General features: G+C 42.4%; 1 protein-coding gene across 1 annotated transcript in view; it reads left to right on the plus strand.

The window, feature by feature from the left end:
* csmd2 (CUB and Sushi multiple domains 2) overlaps positions 1 to 24,796 on the plus strand; it is a 259,924-nt gene that overhangs the window by 73,272 nt on the left and 161,856 nt on the right. The window contains exons 4-5 of the mRNA XM_064347643.1: positions 4,963 to 5,157; positions 12,961 to 13,168. Coding sequence (XP_064203713.1) covers positions 4,963 to 5,157; positions 12,961 to 13,168 — 403 coding nt within the window. The remainder of the gene's footprint in view (positions 1 to 4,962; positions 5,158 to 12,960; positions 13,169 to 24,796) is intronic.

Genomic DNA, 24,796 nt, shown 5'->3' on the forward strand with positions numbered 1-24,796 from the left:
TTCCCTGCTGACGCAAGACAGAAGCAATATGAGACTTTCTGAGAATAACCAGGGGTATGGAAGAGAAATCAAAATGAGTGGTGGTCAGGGTAGTCCATGACACGAGAAAACATACCATTTTCATTTTTCATTTGACTTTATTTTGGAAAGGCGTGACAGAATCCCCCTCTCAATTTAGGGGCGTTCAGAGACTTCACACTGTAGAAGATTGATTCCGCAGATTTAATGCTTTACTGCACAAAACAGGGGCACGGAGGGAAACATAACTTTTCTTAAGATGCTGTCAACTGACAAAAAAGGCTCTGTTAAAACTCAAACAGGGATGAAACAATGCAAAATCAATGAAGTCAGAACAAAAGATCTTGCTATCTTTGAACTCATCTTTCTACTCAAAGAAGAGTGGCACTAGCCATTAGCTGTTGTTGTCACTTTTTGAATGAAAGTCCTTGTGCTTAAAGAACACTTTCATCTCTGGTTTCAGCCCTCATTTGCACATTGATTTCAACTGAAACATGAAACTACAGGCGTGCAGTTTGTGGAGATTTTGTATAATTACATTTTGTTTAATGTCTGGGATGTGTGGTTATATTTACAGATACACAGTGGAACTTCATCAGGATTTCTTCCATCTATGTACTCCTTGGTGTCAGGGTGTTTACCACCATCAAATATATAGCACACAAATAAATCAATTAATACATTAATAAATAACCACACATATAGCACTGACATGATCTGCAGTGGGTCTTGGCATGTTCATTCAATATGTTGTTCATAATATAGCTAAGAAAGGCATGTACATTGGCAGCAAAGACACAGCATTGTAGTAGAGGACTCCAGACAAGGCTGGAACAGGCTGGTGTCAGAATATGACATTTTCCCTCTGGAATGTAGTGTAGAGTGACAAATGGAACATGATTTCAACAAAGACTTTTTTCAACAAATCTGTGTGTGTATTCAAACCATGCACAGCCTGTTCTGAATCCATCTCAACCAAGACAGTTTTTAATGCTGGTGGTCCTTAAACTTTATTTGTGTAAGTCATCTCACTTTGTTTCTGCTGTCAAATGCCAGAGTGTACTGTAAATCTAGTTTTAGCCCCTTTATTCTGTTAGCATGTTGCATGTCACCATTTAATCTGCTAAAATAGATATAGATTCAAATTATACACAAGGTCACAAAGACCCATGCTAGCTTAGTAGTCTTTAAGTATTTATTGATATTTTATAAATATCAATAATGTGCATTTGGTCTGAGGTTTGGCTCCAGTTTTCATCGAAATAAGATGGATTGTATCTGAAGAGCTCTCCAAATAAGGCAAACTCCATAAAAGTTGGTTGTGCATTTTCTGTAGTTATGTTTTGTGTTAGCAGCAAACCCAACAGGTGATTAGTATTGAATATGCGTTGCTCATAAAATGCCATTCGGGATGACACCTCCGAACATTAAACAAATTTATTTTCTCACCAATCCTGAAGTGAGGTGACGTGAATTGCTAGACGTTGTCTGGGAGACCGATAGAAAGAGAGTGCATTGATTGAATTCTGCTTGACAAAGCAGAAACTGCTTATTGAACTAATGCAGCTGGACGCTGGGATCAATTTCACAATGTCACTTCCAAAGTGATGAAAAAAGTGCAGACGTATTTATGCGGGGGATTCAAATCATTCGCATTCTCTCTTTTTTCCCCCCGGATCTAAAGAAAAGACGGAGTGTCACTTCAGCCGACTGCATGATGCGCAGAACTTAATTATAATCCAGGGAGAGTCATTTTGCTGGTTGCGGTGTGTGAAGGTGCAACAGCAGGAGCGATAGCCGCGCGGTTAGCGTCGAGCGTTAGCGTCGGGGCCGGCTCCGCCATCTGTTTCCCTCGTTTCTCCGCTCCCCGGTATCGACAGGCGGCCTCAATCACCATTAATCATAATAAGCGAAGCGATCGTCTGTTTGCGCTGAACGGGAGAGACGGGGCGGCGGTGCTGGCGCTGTGAATCCCCCCCCCCGACAGACGCGCGTGGCGTTCGAGCTGACACGTTTCTGGTGGGGCGTAGGGAGATAAATCAGGCGGCGCGCGAAGCCACGCCCGTCTGGCGGTCGTGCGGATGCACCCCTCTTATCCTTTTTATTCCCGCTGCTATTATGAAAGCGGGCAGACCCTCCTCCATGATCCCAGGAGCCAGAGGGGGGCGTTGGCTGGGAATTTCAGAGAGATGTGCAAGGAGATGGGACAATGCTGTAGAATGTTTGTGGGGCTTTTGGTGATTATGTTGCGCTGTCTGTATTGTTCGCTTAGTATTACCCTTGAGAATTGCAGGTAGATTACTGATTATGTTTTTATTTTTATTCATTCATTTATTTATTTATTTATTAAGATCATTTTTGGTAATTCAGTGTGAAATGAACATATCTCTTTTTCAGAAGCTTAAGCATACAGCATAGTAACATTTCTACATTTAATAGATTTTGAGATTGTTTTTTGGGATTTAAGACAAATCCCAAAAAATAATGTTTTCACCGTACCCCTGGAAAAGTAAATGAGAGAATAAATTAGTTTTGTTTTCTCCTAATGAAATCTAAAATCGCATGTAACATGGATGAACAATTTTCAACGCTCTGATGCTTAATTTATTGGAGACACAACTGGCTTACAGCTTTCCAACTATTTTCGGTGTGTGGGAAGCTCTCTCCAAACTGCTTAATGAGTGCTTGCACCACCATGTGTGGATGTGCGCTATTTTAGGTATACAGGTACTGTGAGATGACATGGTGTTGTAAGTGGGATCACACTATCTAGCTTGGAAAGTGATGGTCCATAGTGAGTCTTGTTATAAGTTATTTTTGGGGGTGCCTGGCAACAAGGGGGTGTGTTTGTTGGTTGTTTGGCGGAGGACGGGGGGGTTTGTGATGGACGATGGGCCTTTCTTGCTTTTTCAGCACTTGGGCAGGAAATAGGGTCTCTGAAAATGCTTAAGCCAGTCAAACAGCTCAGGCGCAGCTGTCAGGCCCAGAGACTTCCGTGAAATATGGACTAGTGATGACAAATGTGGTGGCACCAGTGGGGAGTGCGATATAATAGAAAGGACCCACGTGACAGAACGGTCCTATGTGGAATGTATCAGGGCGCCTCAGGCTCTTTGCTTTTTTATTTTTAGAGAGAATTTTATGTCTGGGTAAGAATTTTGGCTACTATTTTTATTTTTTTTGTTATCAAGGGTAGAAGGTCATTCTTGGCTGCACTACCCTAAGTTATGGTAATAATCGGAGACTGACCATATAGTAGATAAATCAATACTTAGTGCATCACGCTCCATTGTTTTTTGGTTTTCAGAACAGTCATGGGCACAGAAAAAAAAAAGTTTAAGAAAAATGGTTCTTTGTTTTCTGTATTATTATTTATGAAGCGCAAGCGTGACAGCTGTGCATTTCTAGTAGGAAAAATGAAAAAAGAAAATCACCCGTATAACATGTTCCTAATCAGCAGTGATGCAATGCATTCAGAGTTCTCTTGCGTCCTCAGCACTGGATGGATAACACCATTGGCAAGTGCGTTTTTGCGTGCCTAATCACTTACTATAAGGAGAGCTGGGAGTCGGGGGTGTGGTCAGGGGTGGGGAGCACTGTGGCTGCTATGGCTGTGCTGTGGATTGCACCATGCTATGGGCCTCGTAGCGATGTATGCTAATGCGCACCCACAATAGGTAGCGCCACAGCCTCGGTAGCCTTAGAGAATGTAGCGCAGTACCGATTAAACGTGAAATTATTCCCGTCTGGCACACAGTAGGCGATTCAGAGGGCAGGGTTCGTCATAACACGGTTTAATCCCCGCGTGCCCACGCAGCAGAAACCCGCTCCCGGCGGCGTGGAAGATTTTCCATGTTTGATTGACGAGTTGAGCCGTCAGTCCAGGAGCGCCGGGGCAAAAGCTCCGTGATCACATTGGGGAATAATTAGAAACATGACTTTGGGCTCGCTGCATATTAACACACAGCTGGTAGTCTCTCTAATGTTGGCTGTCAGCAGGACATGGCTTGTGTAAAGACTGGTCATTTAGACAGTTTTCATTTTTTTTCAGTGCCTAGTTTAGGGGTGCTATACGTCTAACATATTCTGAAATGTATAGATTAAAAAAATGAATTCCACAGAATACGTCATAATGATTTTCCTTATTAGTAGACAATGTTCATTTCATTTTCACTGTTTGTTTTTCCTGAATTTCCTGATTTTTCCCACAAAAGTGTAGTAGGATGTTCACCATTTCAGGAATGGATAGCTTGCAGAACACAGGTTGTGTTTTCAGCATTCATGAAACATTTTCACTCTTGTAATTCAAGAGTGACTCAAAACTTCAGTCATAAGTAGTTAGCTGACATTTCCTGGAAGGAATTGCTATTTTTTCACTCTTGACATTTAGATTTTTTTTTTTTATGTTGTTGACAGTATATTTGATTGTCAATTATTTCTGAGTGGTCATTGCTCTCTAGAGGAGCACCTGTTTTCTAGGTGAATACTGCATTCATTTGGTATTAACACAGTAGTAGTAGTGGTAGTAGTTGTGACATTCATTATATTTTGTCCATTTTACCAAGGGGATATGGTAAAATATATAAGTATGATTCTGTATCTTTTTTCCCTTTTGGTGGTTAGGAGTGATTGAATGGACAGCTCATTATACACTTCCCAAAATGAGGGTTGTATGATGAGGGGACGGCTGGTCAGTATTATGATAAATAACTCTCTTTGCAATTGATGACATTGCAGTCTTAGGCTCAACCCAGGCAAATCAGTTGAGTACAGCTTTCGTGTCTCCTGAAGCAGTAACATAAGATGACAAGAAGAATATTCTTGTTAGCATGGAGTGGACCTTGAGTTTGTTCAGAAACACACACACACACACACACACAGTGGCAATGCCACGGCACTCTGACATTAAACTCTTTCTTCTGATTGGCTCATCTCTCCCTGCAGCCCTGCCCAGTTACACCTGCGGGAACCCGGGTCAGCTCCAAAATGGCCTGCAGCAAGGCTCCACCTTCAACATCGGAGAAAAGATTCGGTACAGCTGCAGTGCCGGGTACGTGCTGGAAGGACACACCGTCCTGTCCTGCCTGGCCACCTCTACTGGGACCGCTGCCTGGGACTTCCCCCTGCCCTACTGTCGAGGTGAGCCTGGCCTCTGGGCGGGTTTAATAGGGTTTGGGTACGCATATCATAACTGAAGAATCACACTGATGTGCCATACACCTACACTTCCAGTATTCACAATTGCCTATCAAGTGCAGTGTGGAGAGTAATTGGAATTTCTCCTGGACAGTGCTGAGGATGACACTAGAACCGCACTGGCCTTCATCAAAGCAAGGCAAGCTTTACATATGAGGCCTACCTTTACATTTCATTACAGCCATTTAGCAGACGCTCTTATCCAGAGCGACTGACACATCTCTTACATAACATTTACATTGCATCCATTTATACAGCTGGATATATACTGAAGCAGAGCAGGTTAAGTACCTTGCTCAAGGGTACAACAGCAGTGTCCTACCCAGGAATCGAACCTGTGACCTTTAGGTTACAGGACCAGTTCTTTATCCTACGCTATGCTACCTCTGCTTGATAAAAGACTGTCATTGTCTAAACTCAGTCCTTTGGTTGGGCGTAGTAAATTATCACCCTCCAGTGGGACTGGGATCCCACAGGTCCCTGAACCACCAGCTGCAGGGCAACATTTACTTAGATGGGGGTGGGGGAACATGGGCGAACATGAGAATGCGGGTGTGGTGCTGTACCGTCTAGGCCCGGCGGCAAGATTAGGGTCCCATGAGTTCTGAATGTGGACGTGAGACAGATTTAATCCTGCTGGGCATGGGACTGGGCTGTCAGAGAAGAGGAATGTGATTAAAAGTTGCACTGTGGAAAAACATTTTTCTACTGAAATTACATTACTAATGTTTGTCCGCTTGGAAAATTAGAAATACATGATATTATATTATCCAAGTAATGTTTGTGTTTACAAACTAATAGCTTTATTCAATTTGTTTAACCCTCCTGTTCTGTTCATTTTTTAGGTACAGCAAAAATGTTCCCGGGTCAATCCCCATACAGGGGGGGTTTGCAAATACATGAAATGAACCATTTTCATTTAAAATGTTGATTACACTAATTAAGGCCAGTAGAAGAAGTTTCATACTGAAAAAATAATTTTAAGTATTTTTCCTAGATTTTCAAACTTTAAAAAGGGTCAATTTGACCCGCAACATAACAGGAGGGTTAATATGAAAGCCTCCTGTTGATTTTTTTTCATTCTGTTTAATTCCGTATTAATTTGTCTGTTTATTTCCACATAAAGCCATTTAATATGTCTTTCCTGAACAATGCTTACATTGCAAAACAACCCCTAGTAGTACTTATTTTGGTGAATCTATTGGCAGAACCAAAACCATCTATTGCTGTCTTTTGTGGGGCCCATAAAAAAAATGTTTCTGGCATGAGCAGAACTGTGAAGAAATAAAAATGGCAGGATAGGTCAGCAATGTTGTTTGCGGGCGGAGCAGGTTGGATAAAACAGCTCCCTGCAAAGCCTCACCGTGATTCACCCCGTTTTGGCGGCTATGACAGAGTTTGGACTCCAATTAATTTACTCTCAATTGTGAGGATGACAGGTGGCTCTCGTGTCATAGCTATATTAGAGATAAGGCGGGGCCGTGTGGCACAGTGTGGAAGGTGAGACCTGGGTGTACGGATAAAAAGAATTGGGGGAGCGAAGCAAGCCTGTCGCGCTTTAGTGGCGATAACGGGGACCTGAATCTAAATTAGATCAGCCGGTGCAATCCTGGTGGAATGAATGACTCCTGTGTTTGTGTCAAGAACTTTAATGGGGATGGAACTGAATTTTCATGCATGCTCTTGTTTTTGAAGCGCAGGTCATCTGCGGTTCGATAAAATATGACCTGAAAAGAACCATAATTAAATCTCTCCTCTTGCTACACTCGCTGCTTATATGCGGTGTCAATTTGTGCGCTCAGAATTCTATTACAGTTTCTAATGACAGTCAATGAGCTGCGTCCTAAGAGATGTCACTTTCAAACGAACACACAGAATCTTCACCATTCATAGGCTATTTAGTTTCTGTCCATTTTTTCAGCCCTTTTCTGACACTGTGTTTAATGTCTCGTTACACACTGAGCAGTATGGTGTGAGGGAAGGCCATCTGTGCCTAGGCTGGGAGTCAGGAAGACCTCGTATGGGCACACATGGTCAGGGGTAGAGTGCCAGGAAGGTACCCCTCACCCCTCCTAAAGCTGGTAACCAATGGTGTTGATGCTGCTCCATCCATATTCAAAAAAAAAAAAAAAAAAAAATTATGGGCTGTGACATGATTAAACAAATAAAATATTCATGAAGCGTGAAAAAACACGTAAATATTCCACTTTCATTGTGACAAATTACACGTCAACAGTTCTGAAACTAGCAATTTCCATCGCAATTAACTGTAGTCTTGCAGCACTATCTAAAAGCTGGCATGCATGCCTGAATACCGTTTCATAATGCATATGCATACTGTTAATGTCACTCCAATTACTGGCTCTCCCCATACGTTAAACTGCGAACTCAGGCGTTCAGATTGTTTGGATAACTTGGCACCATCTCCTTCTTAGGCGATTAGGTTTAGTAATGGGCCGTTCCCACTAGACACAGAATCTATCCTTCCTTTTGCCATTGCGTTAAGCTATCGCCCTCTCTCTATCTCTCTCTCTCTCTCTCCCTCTTGCTCACTCGTTGGCTTTTTCTCCTTCATTCTCTTTTTCCCTTCCTCTCTGTCCTTCTCCTGCGGTAGCTTTATTTCGATTTACATTGAATGCCTGATGCGTAAATTTAAGATCACATTTTCTCCTGCTTTAAGATAAAATAGCTTTTTTTCTTTCTTCCAACCAAAAAGAAATTCCTGGCATATTTACCTAAGAACAAAAGAAGTACATATACAGGCCATAAATTTGGGGGGGGGGGAAAGATCAGCTCTATTTTTGCATAGCAGCGTGACATTTCTGTTTTCCATCCTTATGAAAGCTTGTGTCAGCTGACGTGACTATGATAGTAAAGCTAGCTTTAACCCTATACAAGCACAGAGACCCTTTGTGATAGTAAAGCTAGCTTTAACCCTACACAAGGACAGAGACCTTTTGTTGCACAAACTCCTGTGAGGTATTTGGAGGGTGACATTAAAGTCGGCTTCTAACTCCTGATGCATGTGTCTGGACAAACTCCAGCCACTGGGGCAAAGACCGGATGCCCTTACTGTGTCACTCATTAAATGCATTGAGGAGCAATTAATCAACCAATTCTGGCCTGGTTCCTTTATTGCATGGAATGATCTTTTTCTTATTTATTTATTTATTGTATTTAAGTGTGTTCTTTCTACTGCACATGGAACAATGTAGGAAAAAAAAAAAACTGCCAGCTACTTTATTGCAATCCTCTTTCAAGTGTCGGTCAGTTTGGAGAGTATACATTGATGCCATGAGCTCATTAAAAAAAATAAATAAAATAAAATAAATAAATAAAACAGGGTGCAAATTGGAGTCATGGGTTTCTTTGCAAAAAGTCACCTATAAGACTATCTAATGGACCATCCTAATACAATGAAACTGCTTGCTGGAGTGAGGTGCTTGGCACTGCTGCTTGACAGGACACATTGGTTGTTACTGCAAATCATGATGCTGAGTACAAGTGGGTTTTAACATGTAAATAGGCTGTAGGTTTGAATTGTAGGTAAGACAAATCAAAGAGGTGCACTTTACTTCGAAAGCGTGAGTATAATTTAAGAAATTGGATTTTGAAATGCTACAGTAAGCCAATCTGAGGAATTTCTAGGAAACCACAGGTGTTGGCTGAATATGAATAAAAACATACTTAAAACAAGCTACTAAATACGGAAGAAGACCACCAATAGACATAATGAATAATATTGTATATATAGAGGGCACTTCCAGAAAGATCTGTAAATAAATAACCTTTACATTGTCATCAAAACCCTATCATGCATGAGAGGAACTTGGTATATCAGACATAAATAACAGCACCTTTTTATGTACTTGGTCAGCAGGTGCCTGTATCCAAGGCAAATTCTATGCTGTATTTTTAAGCACGTTATTTTGAGTATAAGGCTGCATGCTTACTGAAGCAGTTTATTTAATGAACCAAAGTGTTCAGCAACAGATCATCACCTGAGATTTGAACATGAGAACCTTTAGTCACATGTACAGTTCCCTTAACTGATACATCGCACCAATGTCCACTTGATTGGACTGCAATCGCCATCTGTGTCATCTTTCCTAAGCTCTCAACACACAATCCTGTCAGTTCACGACAAGCTGGAATTTATTGGGGTCAAATTAATTTTCTACTACAGTACAAGAGACTATAAAGCAAATAGGGCTGTCTTTTCTACCTTTTCTTATCCACTCAACAAAATTAATTCAAGGAAAGGCACAGAACCTTTTCCCCCTAATCTTCAAAATCCATGTTAAATAAGCAGGTTTTGGTCAAACTGTCCACATTCTGCCATGCCTTGTGTAATGCCAATAGTAGGAGAAGGAAATATATTCCAGATGCCTTGAATACTCAATAGATAAATTCCGTATTCTATACCGTATGTGAAAGCATGGCAGCTGCATATATTACTTAACCCATTGCACAGATAATACCTTTGTTTTGCAGGGGGTCATGTTAAGAATTTCAAATAACTGTTCAACAAAAATTGTGTTTTTGGTATCACACCATATGTAATGGAATGGTTTGCACCCTGCATGTGATGAGATTCTGATTTTCATTTTTTTTTCATGTTTTTCTGCATCTGTAACCATGGATGGGCAGGGAAGAGCGGGGTTAAATGTAACACAGGGAAAAATGTAACACCGACTTTTTGGGAGGTTGCATCGAGCTTGAATGATTTATTTCAAGTTGAACAAGCAAAATTACCCTCTCTCTGTTTCCAAGGAATTGTGGGAGATTTCGTAGTGAATACTACAGGAGATATTGCCAAAAGTCTGTTTTGGCTATATGCAAGTGAATGTTCAGTTGTCATTTGCATGCTGAGGGGATAAATGTCTGTCTACAATTTGGTGTGGACAATGAGACATTATTATACCATTATTTGTGGTACATTGACACAGGATTAACATTGACAGACAACATTCAGGACAACCATGCATTACGTTTTATGAACATAATTAAGATATTACGCTGAGACGTCCAGTATCTAGACTACTTCTACTACGTCACAGTGCCAAGCGCACACTTGAACAATGTTGTGCCAAGATCTCTTTTTTCCCCCGTGATATAGAGTAACAGTGACTTGGGAAAAGATATTATCCGCAAATACAATACAGATGCAGAATACAGGACCATAGTGACAGCTGTTATCACCTCTTTCATTGCACATTATTTTTTACCAAATAATGCCTTCACCCTTATGCATGGCAATGCAGCGAGGCCTGGGACTTTCCTGATAAGAAACGAAGGGAGTGAGGTGTGGTGGCCTTGCCTAACATGAAAGCGCGAAAGCACTTATGTGACTATCTGAACCGCCAACCGAATCATCAGCTCCCACGGTCTCCTATACAGCTGCCGCGTGCCTCTCTCATCGCTGAGTGGAATGTGATTTCCTATGGAGAAATAAACACTCCAGTCACAACGGTGGCTTTCCGCTCGTAATCGCTGAAAGTACAACAGGGAGGGCACATGGAGGTGCTCAAGCTGTTTCATTGTTGAAAAGGGGACTCGTTGTTTAATGACAGTTGATTTGACAATGTTTTTGTTAAATAATGTATAATGAATATCCTAACATTATGTGTAGCTGAGTCTGTGTATATGACAAATGGCAAACAGATGCACACACAGACACGCACACACACACACACACACACACGCAGACAGACACAGACACACACACACACACACACACCTACACACACATGCTTGTGTGCGCATATGCACATATGCATTTAAAATTGAATGGCTTTTTATTTCAGGCTTGAAGTCATTCTTAAATGTCGATGGCACTTGCCCACTGTGTGAACCTCCCTGCATTATTGCAGATTTTTTAAATTGATGTGTCTGAGGGGTGGCATTAGAGATGGATTAACGCAGGGGAGTTGACTGGAACTCTTCACCCAGACAATCTGTTTCACGCCGCTCGGCTGTTGGGGCAGCCTCTGATATCTGCTTGGTAACCATGGAAACCCCGGCTCTCAGAACTCCAAATAATACAAAGGCAGAAAAAAGACATCTTGTCACAAGACAATTAATTCCTTTTAAGTTGATTACATATTATATTTCACTGTTTCACTCAAAAAATATAAAAATAGCTGAACAAATCTATAAACTTCTTTATTGGAAAGATATTGGAATGTTTAAAAATATATTTGTTCTTTTCAGTGGTAATGGAGAGGGAGGGAAGGAGGGAGGGAGAGAAAGAGAGAGAGAAAGAGAGAGGGGGGGGGGGATCAGTGTACAAAAGAGACAGTTTCAGGAACTGTAACCTGGAAAGCGCTCCCGGAGAGAGGAGCCAGAACGCCTCTCATCGCTTGCTCGCTCGCTCGCTCCCGTACCCTCGTCTTGGGAGGCCCCCCGGGAAATGGCGGCTCAGCCTCTGAAGGATGATTGACAGGGCGCCGGGCACCTGTGCCTCTCATATCTCCCTCAGAATAAATCATCCGATTAGCGGGCCGCCTCTAACCAATCCCGGGCTGTCCCTGGCGGAGACGCGTCTCCCGCAAAGGTACCTGGATCTGTCACACCGGCAAATCAAATCAACATGGCATGCAGCCTTTTTAAAAAGACCTGTCTATGCTATATGATGGTTATGGGGACCTTAAATCTTTAAGAAGAGGAGTGAGCCATTTCCTAGGCAGTACATCACACTCTTTATGCGTATGGTTGGCACCGTCAGCCAGAGTCACTTATAAGCCTTTCCACTTACTTTTTTTACCTTTTGTGCTAAACTGCAGTTAACGTGCACATTCACTCAACGAGAAGAAAGTTCTTTCATCGAGATTTGAAGTTTTACAGGGGAAAAATGCTGTAAAATAAAATGTGTAGCTAGCCCTTATATAATTCTATTAATGGTGCAATTAAGAGCATTAAGAGCTTTGTCTGTTAGGCAGAAAAGTTCCAAATGCCACAGTGACATCGCTCCTCCAGAACCCTCTGCAGCCTCATTTTCTGCTCATTTTCCTCTTAACCCACTTAACTCGCCATTCTAGTTTTAAGAAGACGACTGCCAAGTTGTCTGGATCATTCTCCTCCACGGACCAATCGGAGAGGCTTTGCTTTAAAGGAGTAGACAACGAGGAGCGAGAAGGCATCTTTTTTAGACACCGCCGCCATGTTAGATCACGGCGCTGCTGCGGCCTACAGACGGGGAGTAAAGTTTGGCGTGTCGTGGTTAATGGGGCCCGCTCCTCGCCTCCGCTTTGGTGAGATGGTCGGTGTTCTGCCATCACGCCTCTGCGGGGGAGTCATATGCCACGTTCGCACTCCTCCACCATCGCACCATTTCTGCCATTTCTCCGAAATGCCGTGCCAGGGCAGTAGTCCTGGATGGAAGACCAGACCACAGATTTGTTTGCACGTATTTGGGGTTTGTGCTTCCATCTTGTTCTCATCATTTGTACTGCGATGGTGTCCCCTCTGCCGTGAAAACAAAACTACTGACTACTGTCATAGTCAGGAAGCCCAGTCTTACTAAAATAATATATAAAAATGTTAAATCCAGCGTGCACAATTATCACTGCCACACTTAATGACCCATTTCTTCATTTAATTGTTCCTCAAAAAATGACAGGAAATATATTAGTCAGCTCTCTCAGCTCTGTGTGAATAAAGAACTTAACTTTTGTGTTTGTGTGTGTTGTCTGCGTGTGCGTCCGTTTGTGTGTCCGTGTGTGCGTGCCTGCATGTGCTCCACAGCTGATGACGGGTGTGGAGGGACACTGAGGGGTCAGAGCGGTGTCATCACCAGCCCAAACTACCCCCAGGACTACAACAACAACGCGGACTGCACCTGGACAGTCCTGGCCGAGCCGGGGGACACCATCGCTCTGGTCTTCTCCGACTTCCAGCTAGAAGAGGACTACGACGTCCTGGAGATCAGCGGCACAGAGGGATCCTCGCAGTGGTAAGGGCCTAGCTGGCGGGGGACTCCCTGCCACTGTGCACGCATGCTTTTTATGCCTGTTAAGGCCTGCCGCTCGCGATAGGGCCAGTGTGGCATCGTGGGAGGTGTAGTCTTTTGCTCTGGTGTCCTCCTTCCTGGTGCCTCGGTAATTGTCTCCTGCAGCCGTGTGGCTTCCTTGCGGTCGGGGGTTTAGTGCTTCGACCTGCGGCATCGATTACCGTTGACCACCCAGAGGCCGCGGTGCTTTGTTGGAAAATGTTGTGGCGGGAAGATGCTCACGCTCGAGATCAGGGGCTGTGAAGAATCTGTGTGATGTGTAAACAGTGGAGACCTATCTGGACATGACCCAAGACCAGTCAGTGCTTTTTAACAGAGTCAAGGCTGAGCCAGTGCACACTTTTATCTGCTGAGCTGGGGAAGTAAATGAGCGGTAGGGTGGAAGGAGGCGAGCGTGATGCCCCTCCCCTTTCTGGACTGGGACACACCTCCTTGTCTTGTAAATGGCTGACATAGAAACAGAATACTGTGAGGGGAATAATAAGAGGTGCTTAGGGGTGTGCTGCTTCCCACAGGAGAGATCTGTTCTCCAGTTGGGGAAGGAGAGAAAATGCTGCATTATGCCTGATTCACGGTCCCTTAAGACCTCCGTGGCTCTCTCAGTACCCAGCTGCAGACTGACCCTGCGGGGGATGCGGGTGGATTTGTGTTGGCCTGTGCTAAAGGGAAAGCTGCTGTGGTGCGTCTCTGCGGAAAACTGAGCCTGCAGATTTGTTCACTGTAAACCAGTTCTGTTCCGTGCCGCCAGCCCAGGGCAGGTCACTGGCTGAGCGACCTTAGAACGTTCCGTGTTTGTTCGTTTTTGTTGCCTTGACTAAACCTGTTCATTCAGCCCACAGTGGTGCCTCGTGACCACATTGAGAATGATGATGATGATGGTGGTGAAACTTCTTCCATTCTTCCGGAACATTTCATTCAAATTCATCTGTTGTTAAAACGATGGAACAAAATGTAGATAATGAACTAAGCAAATAACTGAGCAGGCTGTTGTTAAAATTAACAGACGAAAAATCCATGTTATGTTCCCCATTAGTATGAGACCAAGGCTGAAGTATCTTTGTACACATGCATTGTTCATAAGAGCAGCTATGCCATGTACCTGGATGTGCTTCGTCAATGGACAAACGAGGCTGCGTAAACAATCAAGTAAATGTATTGAGTAAATATTTTATCATAGTGTACCACACTGATGGTACACTAAATAAATAAATGAAAGTTTCAGGTTGAACCAACTGTTAAATTAGGTAAATTTACATGAATCAAGTGGTTGTTGTTGGTTTTTGATTGAATACAGTTTTTTTTTTACAATTTTGTCATAAATATGCCTATGCATGCACACTTTAAATGAAAATTATAACAAAATTTAAGAGTGAAGTAAATTCTATGAAAGGGGTTGGCTACAGCAAAACGGGGAAGTAATGATGCACAGATGTGTAGAATATGGGCCCCAGGGGACAGTAAAGCCTGTTATGGGCCCTTGCGATGTATAAAATCTAGTGTGGGGCCCCCGCCCGCCTCCTCCCCTCCTGTTCAATCAACAACCAGCTGCCCCCCCCCCCACCCCCACCCCCCTTTAGTGCACCTAAATATATTGGTGCCCCCGTTGCTTTTGTTTTATATTAGCAATGATTCATTGGTTTCATCAAAATTTCTCTCAACGGCATTTACTGAGCATGTAAGGCGGGACACGCAATGCATAGAAAGACCTTTATTCCACACTCTCCCAATGAATGTCAACATACATGCACCTACCATGTTGGTTTTTCCCTTAATGGAGTTCACTTAATGTGTTATTTAGTATATTGCGTAGGTTGAGGTTTTCCTTGTTTGTTTCGACTGTGATTGTTTACGTGGGGTCAGCCAGTACATGTATAATTCTAATTCAGGTTAGTAGCTGGGTGGTGACCCTTCTTATGGACACTGCGTGACAGCAGAAATGTGACAAATCATTTTGTAAGCTTATGCTATTAATATTGGGCCATATTTTATCATGCATAAAGCAGAGCAGTTGTTATTACTGAGGCAGCAGATTTTAAAATGAGGATGCATTCATGGATTGGAATACCAATGAACTAGCAGTAGAACATACATTGCTAAACTGTGTCTCATCTCAGCCTTCAAAACATATTCCCTGTCACTCTCTTCTTTCTGACATTTTATGGCAGTGAAAATTTAAAATCCATGGTGGTCATATGTTATTGTATGTGCTTGTGTGTGATATTGAATCTGCTATTATGTGACCACAGCTGGTTGTGTTCCTATTCCTGTCAGAATGCTTGAATCCTTTTTTTTCTTCAATCTGCAGTGATTTAGAGGCAGACTGAACACTGTGTTCTAAAGATGCTTTTTTCAAATGGTACTAGGTTGTATATCTCACATGCACACAGAGACACGCATGCACACACACACACACACACACACACCAACACCCGCACACCCCCACATACACATACACACACACACACACACACACACACCAAAATCCCCCCCTGAACCTGCCTCTAAGTCACCTCTCAGACAGGGAGGCTATGGATCAGAATGCATAAGCAAGACTTAGATTGTGTTTGTCTCACAGTCTTTCTTTCAATGATGTCCTGGGGTGGGGCTTCATATTATGAGGCAGTGTATTTTCATTAACCTCATCAGGGACTCACCCAGGATATACACTGCCTAAGAGCTGCCACATGGGGCAGTATAGGGTAGACACATTCAAATAAATGAGGGTCTGATTCAGTCATTCAAAGTATTTTAGTTAATGTCTGTTAATGTTTCATTAGAAAATTATAGTATAAGACTTAAGAAATGTGTTTCCATACTTCAGTTTCAATGCAGTCTCGTGATGAATAGGTCCTTCAGATTACAGAATTGTAGAAAGGTTTCTAACCACCTGGCAGCCATGTTGATATAAATGAAAAAGCATACATGAAATTAAATAAAACAACAGTACTTTATGTAATGGCATTTGTCAAATGTAATAAAAATTGCTAGCTGCTTACTGCAGTAATGAATAAAATGTGCTGGGGGCCCATGTTAAAAAAGTGTATATATAAATAAATAAATAAATAAATCTACATAACAACAGCAACAACAACAACAATAATAATAATAATAAAATTAACCTTTAAATGTAAACCCTAAGAGACTTAGTCTATAGTAGACAAAACAACAAAGCTCTTAAAGTGAAGGTAAACATATTCCATATAATATATAACAAAGTGAGGGTCAGAGACAGAGAGAAAGAGAGAAAATATAAAACTGTATCTGACATATTGGTATTATTTTTAGATATATTATATTTATCTTGTGTATGGAATATACAGTTCGCTCTGTACGCACCTGCACAGTAACAAGGAGTGTTAGGTTCGTGGTTGGACGGATCCTAATGATGATCTACAAAGTCGCAAGTTATTAAATGGAGCTTTTTCTCCTGCCTGTGTGAACGCTGTTTGTGTCTGTGGTTTTGATTTAATTGGCCCCTCGGTGGCTGTTCTGCCATTCCACAGGTGCCCTGGTTACAGCTGTGACATTCCTGCCGTCGCCGGCGCTGCTCTAGAAAAATGACTACTGCCGGCGCGCGCCGCCAAAAGCTGTCAGAAATGATTCCGCGCGTTGCTTGGGACACGCCGCGTTGTTTGTCGCCGAAACGGGCGACTTCAATCTCGCAAATGGCTCTCGCCAGCCCTCCCCGGCAGCAGTGGCTGCGGCTAATGGCATCCGTCTGATGTACCCGCCGGAGGAGCGCGGCGAAGACGGGGTGACGGAAAAGGTTTTCATCTTCCCCGGCGCCGGGTGCGCCCGCGTCTGACGCCGGTGGGCGCAGATTGCTGTAAACGCCGACGCCGCCTTCTCCGCAGTCTCGGTGACAGGCGGCCATTTTTTTCCCCCTCGGATTAGCGAAATGCAGATACCGCGCGCGACTCCGGTCCTCCGAGCTTCGGTGCCAGCAGCCCGCTGCGTGGCCACCTCTGTGAGTCACGTGTCTCTACACCTAGAGGAAGGACCCCGCTATTAATTTAGCGTATCGCTAGGCGGGGTTTCTAGGAAACGCTGGGCTGCTGCATGGAGAGGGTGTGTTCACCGGCTCGCGGTAGGGTGTCGGTGGCGGTCGGCACCTTCTTCGAATGCAGCTGATTGGTGCTTGAAGGCTGTTTCTCGTGGCCTCTCAGGTGGCGCCATATGTGATATTCATCACGGAGGGAAAACGAATTAAGGCTCACGGCTGGGGCTCAATTAGAGAAACCCCTTAATGTGCTGTGAATGTCTGTCCTACAGAATGGCCTCTACTTACAGCAATGCAAATTACTGAGCAGTGACACACAGTGCCGAGATGTACAGTGTGTATTGAGATTTTACATGCACACACACGCGCGTGTGCACACACACACACAGACGTGCGCACGCACACACCCATGCATGCGTGCACACACACACAAACACATACTACAATGTGCACATAAACTTTATTTCTACACATAAAATATATAAATGCTTCAGCATTAAATGAGAATTTTCTTACCAGTAAAGCATATCTGAACAGAAAATTGCAATTGAGAGGATTCACTAGAATATATTAAATCAGCTTTGTCATGTATTTAATTAGTAGTATATATTTCCTTTGTGTACATTTTTGTGAGGCAGAAACCAATGGATAAATACAGCTCACCAGTTCCAGGACTATGTCTTTAATTAATGAATGAAAAAGGTATCGATTATTCAGGCCATTGGGAGGAGTGACAGCCCCCTTTGTGCGTAACGATTGGGTGCCTGCCATGAGTGATGGACTGTAGCCAGGAGGCTACGTCACTAGTGATGTCACTCAACACTGCTTCCTGGGAGGTCACAGACCCGAGACACTCTTCTGGATTAAGGAACCTGGTTCACCCAGGGACGTGAGGTGGTCAGGGTCATGGCTTGGCCAGGCCGAAATTCAGAAATCAGAAAGGGGTTTGAATTTATTTATTTATGGGCAGTTGTACTATTTCATCAGGTCGCCCTTGTGCCACCTGCCCCAGTGTAATGAGAGGAGCAGCTGAAGGGCGTGCACGTTGTGGGCGTGCACGGTGTGGGCGTGCACCGGGCCTTGAGCTGGTGATTATTTCCCACACTGCTGCAGAGCGAGCGCCATTGTGGGAGAGGCACGACTCTCACTGGGAATTACTGGTAACCTGCAGGTGTCCGATGAGTGATAGAGTCCTTTTGCGGGGGTAACTTAAGGAGGCTGCTGACTCTACTCCACTCTACCCCAGCAGGATGCAGCCAATAATGTTCCACTGCTGTGGACTCCCTGACAGCTAATCATATAGCCCAGGCTCAAGCCAGAAGTATCTAGGCTATATGGAACAGTCTGCAGTTGCCACTACAAATGAGAATTGAGTTTTTCGTGGTTGAATAAAGGTAAACTTTGTTTACTTTGCACTTAAGTATCCATAACCAGCTGTAGGTTATGCTTGAGGGAAGCACATTGGTTTGTGAATTGTGTCAGTACAAAACCAATTTGATTGACTGATTGCATCTTCAATCAGTCCTGAGTTGAATATATTCCCAAAGCGTTTTAAGCATGCCTGCGCATATTCAGCTGATGCAAAGTTACTGACTTGTTTTCAGAGAAATGTGAGAATAGGGGTATTACACTGATACATTTCTGATCCAGAGATAATGGTAGGATTTATCGTAGCTTAGTCTGTATTCTGTATTTGGCTTACACAGATCTTAAATGTGCTGAAATTGGACTTTTCCCAAATGCATGCACTTTGGAACAATGTGTGCTGGATGGAATTGAATAACAATTCACAACAGAATTCTAATTTAAGATTTTGGGAGTCGAGAGCTGTGCATTGGGGTGCCATGATAATTTTCTTTGATTCCAGAAGTTGTATGAATTATAATCCCTGGTACAAGTCTCCGAGCAGAGTAACTTGTCAGAACATTTCCTCCTAAGAAAGATAATTGTGAAAATTGTTAGTTCTAATTGAACAATTTAGCTGACAGCAACTTAATTTTCTCTGGAAGCGTGGTGTAAATTTCATTTAAATTAAAATAAAAAAATGTAAAAAATCTGCCTTGTATTAGAAGCACCATGTGGAGGTGTGACTCTGTTTTGTGGTGCTGTAAATGTCTACTGCTGTGCTCCTCCATCATTTTTCTAAATTCAGATTTTACATGTTTCTTTTTTGGCTTAATGTTCTTCTTTGTGACTCCTGGCAATCCATATCAAAATGTAAGCCCATAAATAATATCCCTGTTACTTACATTATAATTGTTCTGATGAGATAAACCACAGAACTTTGTGAATCCCTAGATATCCTGTCATGGTCCTTTACTTCCCCTTTACTGTTATTTTCAAGCATTTTTTTTCTACACTAAACTTTTGGCACAGGATGACTTGTACCACTGCATAATTACACTTATAGGATTGATTGAACTGTTGAGAAGGATGTTTTGAAGAGGAAAAAAAGAAATTGGTCACCCTCCAAAATTGAGTGCTCTTCAGTTTACTCTCATTGTCTTTGAGAAATCCCAAAAAAGCCAGTTCTCAGATAAAATGAACGACTGAATCTGATTGGAATCTTCCAGCTTGTCATTGTTTGTCATTCTGAGAACTTAACAAAGAACAATTTCTCATACTCTGCGGCTGAATTAATGCATAGCACTGAAGTTTATCACAACATGGTTTTTCGATTGAAGAGGATGACGAGAGCTCTGTGCCCTGCCATCTTCACACTGGAGCAATTGTCTTTTTCAATTTGCCTCGATGGCTGTTGCTTTGAATGATATAACATGATAAACTGAATGAAGAAATTAAGGAAAATTATTTGCATGTTCAGAGAGTCACTGTGAATAGCTTTCGATAAGAGGAGGTACGAAAGGAGATCTGTGATTCCGAACTATCGAGTGGCCCGGATGCCTGCACAGGTGAGTGCAGGGTGTCGATGCGGCCAATGACTGGTGAACATTTCAGAGGTGCACCTACCATATTTAACCCTCTCTCTGTTGGTCAACACCAGCAAGTGACATGGTTTAAGTTTTGGCATCTGTGACTTTTCCAATGGAAGCCTGGGTATCTGTGTGTCCGTGTGTGTGTGTGTACATGCTTGGGTATGTGCAGGCATGTGTGCATGTATGTGTGGGTTTGAATGAATGTACAGAATGCTTTAATGTTGTGGTTTTGATTTGGAATGGAGAAGGCATTAAAACAAGCTCCAGTGTTGTATCAGTAATTTGAAGAGCTGGGCACGTAGCAGCCTCCAACTGCAAATTACTTTCTGCTTTCTCCTTTTTGTTATTATTGTGTGAAGCCTTCAAATGAGTGTGGGTTGTCTAGACTAATTGTCTGATGAGATTATGCCATTCCAAAATCAATTAGCATAAGTGGCAGCCCTTAAAAGTGCACACAGCAAACATTTTATATCATAAGCTGTAAAATGTCTCATAGAGAACACAAGACAGAAACAAATATGCTTGTCTTTAGAAATTTCCATTAGGTATTCAAGCACAGTTCATTTCAAAGTAGTTTTAACATGTCGCAAATAGTAATATTAAAAGTTGAGCCAGAATGGTAATTGTTGGAATTAAAACATCGGTTTCTTTACTGGATAGAGTATTTGCTAGAGCATTCCTTGGGAAATAATTGGCTCCACACATCTGAAGTGCTGCACTGTCTGAGTGAGTTTTTCAACTTGGTGTTCGATTCAACTTCATTTCACCCTTAACACACTCGATGAAACCAACACCATCAATTCACTGGGCCCTGGGGGTGACCCCATTTTTGTGGAAAGTAGAACCTCAGCAGGGGGCACACGTCATGTTCTTGTTGCCATGGAGATCAGCTGCTGTTACACCTGGGGCAGTGAGGCGTCTAGCTTCCTGGCATGGGGCAGGCGTTCGCCTCTACCGAAGGCCTATTTATCATACGTTTTCTATACAATGACAGACCCTCAGGTTCGACCTGGGCTTTGACAGATTTGACAGGGCTTTGACATTGGTGCTATGCTGTCATGAGTCCTGTGTGAGAGGAACAGAACGGTTGCTGCATTATACAAATGGATGCTATGCTGTGACACTGAGTCAATACAATGCTTGCATAATGATAAATAAATAAAGCAGGTCAGTGATTCCTGTCTAATCAGGCAACCACTTCACATTCCTTTTAATTTAATTAAGTTGATTCATTCCTTTTTTATGATGGCACATAATCAGAGTATTATATCAAGTCTACTCTGTTTCTATGTGACTGCTTCACTGTACATATAATTCATACCAAGATGATTTGTCTGCACCAGTTCCAGAGGAGGATGTTTGCTGTCCCTGTGAAACTATGGTCACATTTTTAATCCAAGAGATATTTACTGCCATTGTTGTAGAAGTCAAGGGGACTAACTTCCCTCGGGTTGATTTGGATTGTTTCATGACACCAAGTGACATCATGAGATATGTCACAGTTAGCCTAGCATCCTGCATGTTTTATTTCACCCTTTATTAGGTTTAGCCATTAGCCAGCCATCAGCCTAGGTAGTTCCCATAGGGAAGAAGACATCTTGATGGGAGAACAGAATTCAATACAAGCTCCCCAACCTCGGCCATCTAGCAGCCTAACATAACTAGCTAGCTAAAAGTAATTTACTTACAGGTCCAACAGAAACAGGCTAGCTCTGCATCGCTTTTCATCCCCTTGGCAAACTTCAGCTGACACCACCAAGGAAAAGCAATTCCAACGTTGACTGTAGTTAATGAAGGAGTCCTGTCAGCTTGTCTTTTTGCTTTGCTATATCTAGGCTTCTCCGCACCCGTCATTGCAGCAGCTAACAAGCAACACATGCTTCTGGAATCTTATCCCAAACCACAGGCTCTGTAGCCACGCCCACCCCTCCCCACACAGAAAAGAGTGCCATGCACAGAAACGTCCCAACACAACAAATACAGATAAAAGGTGCAGGAAATTGGTGAAACTAAGTACAGACATAGATTGACACTGCATCATAGATATGCCTTAGCATGGCTATTTTAGTATATATTTCTAGTAAAAAATCAGTCTGCATAGTCTGCCATTAAGGTGTATAATTATCTGCATTATCTTCCTCACTTTCTGTCAAAGAGAATGCCTGCATGCAATTTAGTCGTTCTGGAAGTGAATACAATGGGGACATGCATTGATGGAGCTGAGACTCATAAGGAGTCGTGAAATTAAGGTTATGAAAACCGCGGAGCTTGAAAGGGTTTTCAGAACATGTCTTCGTTTATTTATTTATGTGTCTTCTTTGTGCATGCCACAGTCCTCACCCCCTCTCGGCTCTGTACCGCCCACACAGGACAGTTTGCTGCCCCAGGATCACTTTGATCTTTTAGTCTCTCCTCCTTAGTAATGTGGTAAAAGTGGAAACAAAGACACGAAATACATGAAAGTTAAAAGCAATATGATGGGCATTTTACTCATTTATTTATTTATTTACTTTGCATCAGCTGCTGGTGATGGACAAAGCGCTGTCTTGTTGTCTCTCGGTTGTTTTCACAGTGACTGGGGCATGCATGATTTTTTGCAGAGAATGCTGACAGCTCGGCAAGTGAATTGACTATGCTGTTCTCGCTTTGCTTTGGTGCATTAATTTTGGCTTGTGAGTACAGTAAACTCTTGTTTTATAAGTCAAATCAAATTAAGCCTGAGCTTCTTGTTTCAAGGTCCATTCATCTCTTCAGCAATCTACACTGTAAAATGTCCAGTGTTTATGCAGCACTTAATAGATTTGAGAGTGAGACAAAGTGTGATGTGTTAAAAGTTCAATTAACACGATATTCTTTAAATATTTTATTTCTTTTGTATTTTACTCATAAAGATTATTGTTATTTTACAATACATTATCAGTCATTGTGGCTTCCATACATCATCATCAGAGAAGATACGCAGCACCTGGTGATGTATATGGGTCACAGACTTAAAGCAGTCATTGCATGCAAAGGATATGCGACAAAGTACTATACTACTTTCATTTAGATAACATTAAAATGTCCCAAATATTATGGTGCCCTGAAATGGGGGGGAGGGACGGAATCTTCAATTTAATCACATTGAACACCTGAATTGTTTCGGGTGTTCTGAGGCAAATCAAGAAAAGTATGTCTTTGTCGAAAACATTATGTAGGTCACCTCAAGTAAATAAGTAGTCATTATCCCTGGTGCTTGAAAGCTCTATCAAGTGAGCATGTTGTTTTCAAAAGGTCAAGCTGCACTGAAAAAAAAAAATAGTTTCTATAAAATTGTGTAGTGATACAAGAGGGACATATAAACGATCAATAAAACTGTTTTAGAAAAACAACTAATAACTGTCTCTCCAGTAGCATGACCACATATGCTACCTTTACCATAAACAAATCAGATGGGTTTTCAATGCCAAATTTCCAATGAGGTTAACAAACATTTTGCTTAGCCTGGGAATCTAATTTTGTGAAGAATGAATCAATATATATAGAGAGAGTGTTTGTTTATAAACAAGAATGAATGCATTTGCTACCCCCCCCATCCCATCCCACCTCACCCCACCCCATCCCACCTCATCCCAGTTTTGCTGAGTCTGCAGAATATGTCTGTTTTCCCCACATCAGCAGGTAACGGTGTGAATCAATATCTGTCTTTTTTAGTCACTCCGAAGACTCCTCAACCAGTCTCTTTGTCCCAGTCGGGTTTCATTTAACCCCCGCTTTTAGTTTACATCTCAATTCGCGACACGCCATGAAAATCGATCAAAACTGCAAGGGTGAGCTGCTTGCAGATCTTACGAGGTTTCAGTGGCGCTATAAACTAACCTCTCCCCACCCCCGTCGTCATGCGATATATTGTTAAACCCATATTTTTTATGACTTTATTGGAAATGAAAGTTGGTTGAAAATAAAAGTTGCATGAAAATTGAAATGATGAGTAAGGAGACTCAGCTGAGAGCACTCAAATTCACCTCAAATCCTCATACAAATCCTCATTTTATCACACTGGCTCACTGCATCTCAATAGATACCATCAATTCTGTGGAAGGCCCTTTTTTTATTTTGCCTGCATTATGGATACACTGTGTAAATACCGCATTGTCTCTGCACCTAGCATGATCATTAATGTTGTCAAACTTAATGTTACCACCAGCGCCCCGTGAGTTCCACAGGGTAAGCAGCAATCTGACATCTTTAGCTGGACCGAGGACAGCAGATTGCTTGGTGCCCCTCGTGACTAACCATCTCTGAAATGATTGAATTGAATTATGTAACAATGAAAGAGTACGGAGTAACCGCCAGTGACAAGCCAGGTCTCGGGGTCTATTGATCTGTCAAAGTTAAAATTAAAATTGGGAGGGGCTGTGTGGCACAATTGAAATTTGTCAAAGAGGCCTATCACTTATAAATGATGGCCGTTCTGTCTTCCTGATGTGCAGGTCACTTGCATTAATTTCTCACCAGTGATACTTGATTGAATGCAGTTGTTGATTAGACTGGGGCCCTCATGACTGTATTATGACTATTACGTTGCGTTTATAGTCACATGAATTCATCACTCACATTTAAAAGTGCATACATCTCCAGTGGTACCATTTATGA

The sequence above is a fragment of the Anguilla rostrata genome, chromosome 8 (assembly GCF_018555375.3).
Source record: "Anguilla rostrata isolate EN2019 chromosome 8, ASM1855537v3, whole genome shotgun sequence".
Lineage (NCBI taxonomy): Eukaryota > Metazoa > Chordata > Actinopteri > Anguilliformes > Anguillidae > Anguilla > Anguilla rostrata.